Genomic DNA, 9,841 nt, shown 5'->3' on the forward strand with positions numbered 1-9,841 from the left:
TTCATTATCACCTAAAACCATAATGTACTTTCTTCAAAAGTTAAGATTTTGAAAAGCAAACAACAATTATTTTAATATAATCAATTATTAATATGTGGAATAACCCTAGAATCAAAAAACAAAATCTAATTTTGAATAGATAATTATATAGGTTTAAAACAAACAAATAAGGAAAAAAATGAAAAAAAAGAGACAAGAGTACAAAACACATACCAGAGAGCAGAGGTCGTATAGCAATAATTAAATCAAAAATAAAAATTAGAACCCTAACTATTAAAAATAAATTTGTTTGAAAAGTTTTTTATTTAGAGTAGGACAAAAACACTATTTTTTCTATTTAGAAATTTGCTAGATGCATAGAAGCTACTAGGCCATCCACTTCACTTTGTTTGTAAGTTCGCACGAAATATATCTATACTTTTTATCTGATATTTCAATATGAATATATGGTCTATGAAAAAGTTATTAAGTTTGTCCGAACCCCCTTTTAATACAGTAACTTCGCCCCGAGGAAAACTTCAAATACAATATAAATTACTAAATTCAAATTTTCACAGTTTATACATATTGAAAATTTAATAAAATTTAAATTTATGAAACAATTCATAATATTCAAAGAGCCAATGAAAGAAAGCGAATTTTTTCATTTTTCTTATAATTTCTATTATATAATAATATAAAATAAAAAGAAATCTTTTATTCTTGTATATAGGCCAGTTTGACAAGCAACTCTTCCTCTTGATTCTCTTGATCTGAGGTGCGAAGAGAAATATTTCCTTTTTAATGACTTTCACTTATCGATCTCCAGCTCTGATCCAGAAAAATGACCGATCAGGGTAGTGTTGGGAAAGGCAAGACACTAATGTCAAGAATGTCCGACAAGATAAAATTCAAACAACCACTTATTTTTTTTAAAAAAATTCACGTAACACTTTTTGTGTTGAATCAAATCAACACTTTAAAAAAATTTAACACGTCGAATCTTAATCTATTTTTAAAAATCTTGCAGAGTCAATACTGCAAATTAAAATTCTATTTTCCAGTAAAACAAAAGCAATGGTCATGTCACTTCAAACTTTGTAGTTGAACTAAACCTTACAGATTTATGCATCTTTATGGATCATAAGCTCTAACTATGTATTATTATTATTATGTAAGAAACAATAAAAATAAAACACCAAAGTAATGGCTAGCAATGACTTTTTTTTTAAAAAAACTGCCGCTAGGTGCTGACACACCTACGCCTTGTAAGGCTCAAAGGTGGCTGAGCCTTACAAAGCTCATGATTTTTTGAGCCTTGTAAGGCTCATGGGTAAATGAACCTTATCTTAAAAAACCTAATTTAAATGGTGTTAGAAAAAATTACCATTTTGATATCAGAATTAATTGATTTGCCCTTTTGATATCATCAATCTATATAATGTGTTTAAGCATACTCAAGAATATGTAAAAAGCCCTTAATATATAAATTAGTGCATCATATTGTAAAGAAGTTCTACATTAGTAGAGGGATAAGAGATTAATTGGTCTCTTTATATACATTTTGACAAATTTCTCCTACCCTCATGAGCTAGATTTTTAAGTGTAAGTTAGATGTAAAATCTAATTTAACTTGATATCAGAGTCAAGTGTATTTCAATATTTGTTGTTCACCGATGTAATGTTGTGCCCCCATTACAAGTGTTCACCTGCTAAGCACTGAGTTTGAGATGGAGTGTTAAAGAGTGATAAAAGTTTCAAATTGGTGGTTAATGAGATGAATGGACTCTTTATAAGACTTGGACAATTCTTCTCTCTTTAAGTTAGTTTTTATCGTGTGAGTTAGGCTTAAGACCTAATTTAACGTATATGTATGCATGTCCATAACATATTACGATAATGTATATGTACCGGGGCAGCCAAACATATCAAGTTAATTAGGAACGCAATCACATATTTTCAGAAAATCTATTTAGTCGTTTAGTTGATTAATTAATTACTTTAGTTTCATAATTTGCATCGTCTGTCTCATTTTTGTTGGACACTGGTTGAGAGTTCATTGTAACATTTTTGACTTCTTGTGGGCTAACAGAGACAAAATTACAATGAGCGGTAATTAAGGTTATGCCCCTCCCTATGTACTTTGAACTTACCTCTAAATATAGAAAGATGTGATATTTTTTTAACTTTAGAAAAATGTAATTCTTTTATAATAACTTAAAAAAGAAGAAGAAGATCATGTAAATTGAATAGAGGGGTTTAATGTGATAATTATCAATTTAAAATTTTCAAATACAAATTTAATGAGCATTCTGCTTTTACAAAATTACAAATAGAAATGTATGAATTGAACTTTTACTATTTTTATATTAAAAGAAAACACACAGTAGCTAACAGCTTCCTTCGTTATTTTTGTCCTTGTTATGAGCATACTTTTGAAGATTTTCACCATGCAATTTGCCATACCTAAACTCATCAAATACTTCAACTCCCATATTTATGTAAAAATCATATGACTTCTTATTCCAAACTGCGATTATTCCCTCTACCGATACGAACCCATTGTTGGCAGCAATAGATGCAACTGTTCCAAACAACAATTTCCCCATTCCCAACTTCCTATAACTCTCCCTGAAGTAAAGACTTTCAAAATAGAATCCAGGTTTGTCATTGAAGCATGAATAATTCGCGTAAAAGAAAGCATATCCCGCGATGTAAGCATCACTCTTATCATCATATTTGGACCGAAACTCCTCAACTTGTCCTTCCACCACGGGGAATTTAAGGTCAAACGTTGTAAGGACAGGCTTGAACCCTTCGTTTGTGGGTTCGTCAAAAGGGGTTGGAGAGACTTCAAGTAGAACTACGGATGGACCATAGAAAAGTGGAAGAGGGTTTTCCTTAAAGAGCAAGTTGGCTAAGGAAGACTCAGTAGCTTTGTATAAATGAGTATAGTTATGGTATTCATGGATTTGGTAAAACAATTGGTATATATGAGAAAGATCAGATTTCGTAGCAAGACGAACTCGTGTGTATATCTTTCCAGTGATGGTAACGTTATTGTTTTCCGATGATACATCGGTAGTTATTGTTTCAGATGGAGCAGGAGCCATGGGAAAGTGTTTAGTTAAATTTTAGGTTTGAGATAAAAGAAATGTTGAAAGGTTTAGTGATGGGATAATATTGTGTGTGTTTGGGATAATAATATTAGTTATTTATAGTAGTGGAGAATTTGGCTCTTTTTAAAATTCATTAATTGTGTTGTTGAGATGGCTTTTCCAACAATTAAAAAAAAAAGGTTGGTGAAGGTCAACTCTGGTGGCGTGCGTTCTAAAGGGTCGAGTCATTGATGCAATTGGTTTGGCCTTCGGTCCCAATTTTGCTTCTTTTTTTTTTTCACCCAAAAAAAGAGTAGGGATGATATCTTTTGAGTTATATATAAAAAATCGGCCACTAATTTTATGTAGTTGATGATATTTAATTGTGACAATTTATATGACAAGTTTTATTTTTATTTAGTTCAAAAATAATGACTCATTGCAAAACTTAATAATGATATCAATATTTTATTCATGTTGGATTCCACTTGTTTGGTAAAAAGATTCATAAAGGTACACTCTTTTATAGATTATTTTGAAACATTTTAAAGTTTTCCCTTTATTCCATGTACTCAATTCCAATTAAATTACGTTATATAAATTGAGATGAATGAAATATTTGAATTGAACCGAACAACTCCAGTTTATATATAGTATTGTTGGAGTTAAAAATTTTGACAAGTAAGACTTTAAAAATAATTTACTCAATTCAAATTTTTACAGTTTACGCATATTAAAAATTTAATATAATTTTAAGTTTGAGAAACAATTCATAGCATTCAGACGTTAATAGTTTAATTTAATAATTAATTCATGAATTTTCAACAAAGAAGAAATATAGAGAAGAAACAAGTGTGTGCATAGGACCATGCAAAGTATCATAAAAAATGTTAATTTTCAACTTCTTATCTTACAACTGTTAACAACTACGAAGGAACTGGAAATTCTTCAAAAGTTAAATGTTGAATATTTTATCAATATTGATAATAATCATATGGATTACATATATGTGGCTTGAAATTAGAGTCAAATGAAATCCGTCGATATTGACCAAAATATATGAAAATTCAATAAGGACGATTTATTATAAGAATCCATATATATTGCACTGAAAAGGAACATATTTTACAGAAAAAATATTTGTCTTGAATAAATTTTACCATGAATTTTCCGGGAAATAAGTGTTTCAGAAAAAATATTTGTCTCGAAGGAAAAGTTGTTTGGATCATGCAGATTCCTGGAAGGAGGAGTTATTTGGATGGTGCTTCTTCATAAATAATTACGGACTTTAGCGATATTTTTTATTTATTATTATTTATAACAATACTATGTTAAATATGTAATATGTATTAAAAGTGAATTTTATATATATATATATATGTAGTTGATACATTGTATTGTAAGTGTATTAAAATGTGTAACAAATGTATTATCCATCAATAAAACTTGTATTATATGGGAATGATGAATTGTTCTTTCTAATATGAAGTAAAAGTGTATTATAAATGTATTAAAAATGATTAAGTGAAAAAAAAAATTATTGCTATAAATGATGATTTTTTTTTTATATTTATGTAAGTTACCCTCGCGACAATCCTACTAGGAGTGCATGATCCGACTCAATCAGTTGTTTCTTTTTACAAAAATCATATCGCATTAATATTTTAATTATTGTTGTAAACAAAATTAATGAATGTCCATTATACCTCTTTTATGCCTATAAAAGGCATTGTAATCTCTATAGAAAATACACCAATAATAAGGAAGATTCAAGTTTCCTATTTTATTTCTCTACTACATTCTTCTCTCCTTAATTGCTATTAGTTTAATTTTAGTACTTAGTCTCTATTTTATAACACGTTATCAGCACGAGACTCTGTCATCTCAAAGTTTGAAGACTAAATTTGAAGGCTAAGGTATTATTATTTTTCTTCTTTTTATTATGGCTAATCTTACTAAGCTTGAGTTCGTAGTTCGGGCAAGAACTACCTCTCATGGGTATTGGATGCTGAAAACCATTTGGATGCTATGGACTTGGAGACACCATTAAAATTGAAAATAAAGCATCTAAACAAGACTGTGCTAAAGCAATGATATTCTTACGTCATCATATTGACGAAATTTTGAAAATTGAATATCTCACAGTCAAAGATCCACTCATTCTGTGGAATAATCTAAAAGAAAGAAAAAAAAACATTTGAAGATGGTCATTCATCCAAAGGCACGATATGAATGGATAAATTTAAGACTACAATACTTTAAGTCTATTCATGAGTACAATACTGCCATGTTTAGAATTACTTCTCAATTGAAACTATATGCAGATACAGTTAATGATGTTGATATGCTGGAAAAAATGTTCTCCACATTTCATGCCTCAAATGTGCTTTTACAGCAACAATATCGAGAAAAGGGTTTCAAGAAGTATTCTGAACTGATTTCTCATCTTCTCGTGGCTGAACAAAATAATGATTTGTTAATAAAAAATCATGAGAATCGTCCCACTGGATCTATACCACATCCTGAAGTGAATGAGGTGTAAGTCCACCACGCTAAACGTGGAAGAGGTCGTGGTCATGACCGTGGACGTGATCGTAATTACGACCAAGAGCTAAATCCTTTTCCCAGTACTAGTCATTCACCAAAGAAAAATAGACATCAAAGGAGGAAAGAAAAAAATGAAAAACATGAAACAATTAAAATAAATTGTTTCCGATGTGGTGATGAGTTTAATTTCATATATATTTTAGTCTTTTAAGTGAGATTGATGACGTGATGTATTTTGGAGGTAAGGTTCGGTCCCTTGTACGGTTTAAACTCTTTGACGGTAAATATATATAATATTAGCTTTGATGTATATCATCTTATATTTTTGTTATCTTTTTTTTTTTAGAAAATAACTTGTTTTATCTTATATATATATATTATTTTTATCGCCAAAATAAAATTAATGAATATCAAAATTTATAGAAAATATCTTGTTCTTAATTTGAAGTTTCAATATCATACATGTTGTATTATTTATTAAAACAATGTAATTTTGACATTTAAAATTTTAATTGAATCAATATCTTTTATCGCATTTAAAAAAACAAAAAAGACTGGTGATGAACTCAAACGTGCTTGCTAAAGGGTCAATTCATTGATGTAATTGGTTTGGCCTTTGGTCCCAGTTTTTCTTTTCTTTTTTTTTGTTTAAAAAAAAATAATCTAGGATGATATTTTTGAGTTATTCATCAAAACTGGGCCACCAATTTTTATTTAGTTGATCGTAATTAACTGTTCTTGTTTTATGACATCTTATTATTTTTTAGTTAGTCCAAAAAAACATCACATAGAAAAACTGAATAATAATATTACCAATATTTCATTTATTTGGCAAAAAGTTCACATAAGTGTAACTTGTAAAGTCATCTCTTATTTCTTAAACTATGTATCCATTATTTAATTAAATTACATCACATAAATTAAAACGACAAAAATATTTTTTAATAATAATTAAAACAAAATTGGACCGAAAACCCCTATTTATCTCTTATAGTACTGCTGGAATTTAAAACTTTGGAATATGGAACTACAAAAATAATTTACTAAATTCAAATTTTCACAATATAAACATACTGAAAATTTAATAAAATTTCAAATTTCAGAAAGGATTCATAATATTCAACCTTCTATAGTCCATTTAATTTAAGTTATATAGAGAAGAAACAAATGGGTTTATAGGACCATACAAAATATCATAAACATGATACATAAACATTGTAGGAACAAACTGACAATTTCTTAACATAAAAATGTTGACTTTCATCAACTTCTTATCGTACACACTACAAATGTTAACATCTACCAAGGAACCGATAATTCATCCAAAATAAAATGTTGACAATTTTAGCAATATGGTTAAAAATTCTATGGATAACATAAATGTGACTTGAGATTATAGTCAAATAATCAAGTCATTAACATTGAGGAACATGCTCTAGAGAAAAATAAACTTCTTTTTTTCCATGAAACATGTGTTTTCGTAAATGGAAATTAAGTCAATCACGCAAATAATCCATGTAACATGTATTTTCGTAAATGGAAATTAAGTTCATCACGCATATTTGTTGAATAATGATAATCCTAGTTGGGGTTTTTATAGTTACCGTTCAATCAGTTATTTTTCAAAAGTTCTTATCATATTAAGTTTTTTATTATTTTATTTTGTATGATAAAAGTTAGACTTCGTGAAATCGTCTCATCGTATCGATTTTTTTAATTTCATTCACTAATGATCGGTATAATGTTTTTATAAAAAAAGATTTTTTAAAAATAAAACGCTCTAATTTTTTAAGTATTTAACACGTGGCGAATTTTGGAAATGATAATAATAATGATGCACCACCAGAGAAAATATCATTATATCAAAAATGATCATTAGCGATTCTTAATTACTGTAAAATATGTATTTTTAGTGGCAGTTAGTTCTCTTTGTATGTGTCCCTAAAGCCTTTTGCAAATGACACTTAACTTATGTCGATAAATACGTTAGCACTTTTTATTAATGTTAATATCTAATGTCGCGAAAAATTATTTTTATTGTGTAATATATATTCCTAATATCTTATAACTTTCTATTTAAGATCGTTAATAACTTATAACTACTAAAGATGTGACGCAACTTATAGTGATTTCATCCTTCTAATAAGGCCCAAAATTAAAACTTTAATATAATGCATTATTGGATATTATTCCTCTGGTCAATTTGTAATAACAGATAGTATTAAATAAATAGTATTAAATAATATTAGTATTTACTGTTTACTAATCCTAGTCTTATTAGGATTAGTACTCCTTAATCCTAGTCCTATTAGGATTAGTACTCCTTCCTATATCTCCTATATATATCTCCCATGTATTCCCTTATTAGGTTAACACTTCAATACAATCAATATTCCTTCATGATATCAAGAACCAGAAAAATTATCTTGGGCGGCGGCAGCCATGACAACCGAGGTGGATCCTCTCGATTCACTTCCTTCTGGCGTTAAACTCTTTCTCAGGCATCTTCATGCCCTGATTCTCGAAAAATTATCAGACATAAATTACCCTACATGGAAAATCACCGTTCTTACAGCCCTTGAGGCCAATTACCTTCTCAAATACATCGATGGAAGCACAGAACCGCCGCCGGCAGTCATCACCGCCACGGACAAATCAGAAACAACCAATCCGGCCCATGCCGCCTGGAAAGCCGTGGATGGCCAGATACGATCATGTTTGATTGCGGTCATCTCTCCCACAGTTCAGAAACACGTCCGATCCTACACAACTGCTTCAGCCCTGTGGACGGCCCTCGCAACACGCTATGCATCAATTTCCCACTCTCATATTTTTCAATTGCGTGATCGTCTCCACACAATTACCAAAGGCACGAAAACTATGGCGGAGTATTTAGACGAGGTCTCCACCATGACTGTGCAGTATGTACCCACTGAAGAACAACCGGCTGATATTCTCACCAAGCCTCTCCCGAGCCGACAGCACGATTACCTCAGTTCCAAGCTTCCGTTCGCTTCCGCTCAGCTCAGCTTGAGGGGGAATAATAACAGATAGTATTAAATAAATAGTATTAAATAATATTAGTAATTTGTTTAGCACAAATCTGATTTGTCATGACAATAAACATTGGATACTATATATAGTATAAAGTTTTAATAGTAAGAATTATCCATAAAACACGTGTTTCTGTAAATGGAATTAAGTAAATCACCTAAATTTGTTGAATATTTTAAGACAACGGGATTCGACTCCTTTTTATTTTTTCCAAGTTTCTATTTTGATTAATGACACATGTCATAGGTTAAAATAAATGGTTAAAATTTAATTTTTTAAATTAAACCTCTAATCATGATTTAGTTAATAAGTATATTATATATCAAGTATCAAAATTATTATAATCTCACAATCTTAGTAACATATTATGTTGTCCATAAACATAGGTAAAAAAAGTTTTCTTCCTATTATTTCTTTTTACGTATGATCTTTTTTTTTTATACAATGTGTTTTTATCTAATTAGAAGAATAATTAACTGAATAGAAATATGGAAACTATAATTAACCTACTGCATGTATTGGTATCACCGTATTCTTAATCTTATTATGAAATTAAAATTAGTTTGTCAAAATAGTTTTATCATCTCTAGGTAATTTATTAATTACGGACCAATATACCTTTAACAAAAGATTACAATAAAAATATTATATAAAAGTAAAAAAAAGAACCTACGTAAAAAAAAATAGGAAGAAAACTTTTTTACATAAATAATATGGACAAAATAATATATTGCTAAGATTGTGAGATTATAATAATTTTGATACTTGATATATAATATATTTATTAATTAAATCATGATTAGAAGTTTACTTTGAAAAATTAAATCTTAAACATTCATTTTAACCTATGATAGGTGCTATTAATCCAAATAAAAACTTAAAAAAAATAAAAAAAAATGAAGAAAAATCGAATCCATCCTAATACAAGTGTCTACAATAGGATTCAATTAGTTAATTATTTTTTTACAATTTATGTTGTACAAAGTTATGATTATTTTTATTTTTTATTATAAAAAGATTTTTTTTATTAAATCACCACATCATATCGATTTTTCTTTAATATTATGGGGTATTAATTTTTTAAAACATTCACGTACCGGCACAGGATGCGATGTACTTACTTTTAGTAGTTGATTTTCACCCCCTCCCCCCGCCCCCACACC

General features: G+C 29.1%; 1 protein-coding gene across 1 annotated transcript; it reads right to left on the minus strand.

Annotated features, from left to right (window-relative positions):
- Window positions 1-2,224: 2,224 nt before the first annotated feature.
- LOC107028758 (tyramine N-feruloyltransferase 4/11-like) lies at window positions 2,225-3,177 on the minus strand. The gene has a single exon (XM_015229942.2). It carries the CDS (start codon window positions 3,090-3,092, stop codon window positions 2,370-2,372), a length of 723 nt encoding a protein of 240 aa, XP_015085428.1. The 5' UTR covers window positions 3,093-3,177; the 3' UTR covers window positions 2,225-2,369.
- Window positions 3,178-9,841: the final 6,664 nt, after the last annotated feature.

This window comes from Solanum pennellii, chromosome 8 (genome assembly GCF_001406875.1).
Source record: "Solanum pennellii chromosome 8, SPENNV200".
Classification (NCBI taxonomy): domain Eukaryota; kingdom Viridiplantae; phylum Streptophyta; class Magnoliopsida; order Solanales; family Solanaceae; genus Solanum; species Solanum pennellii.

Bases quoted from the DNA above. Each gene is read 5' to 3' on its own strand.
- LOC107028758 (XM_015229942.2), bottom strand. From the start codon at position 3,092: ATGGCTCCTGCTCCATCTGAAACAATAACTACCGATGTATCATCGGAA.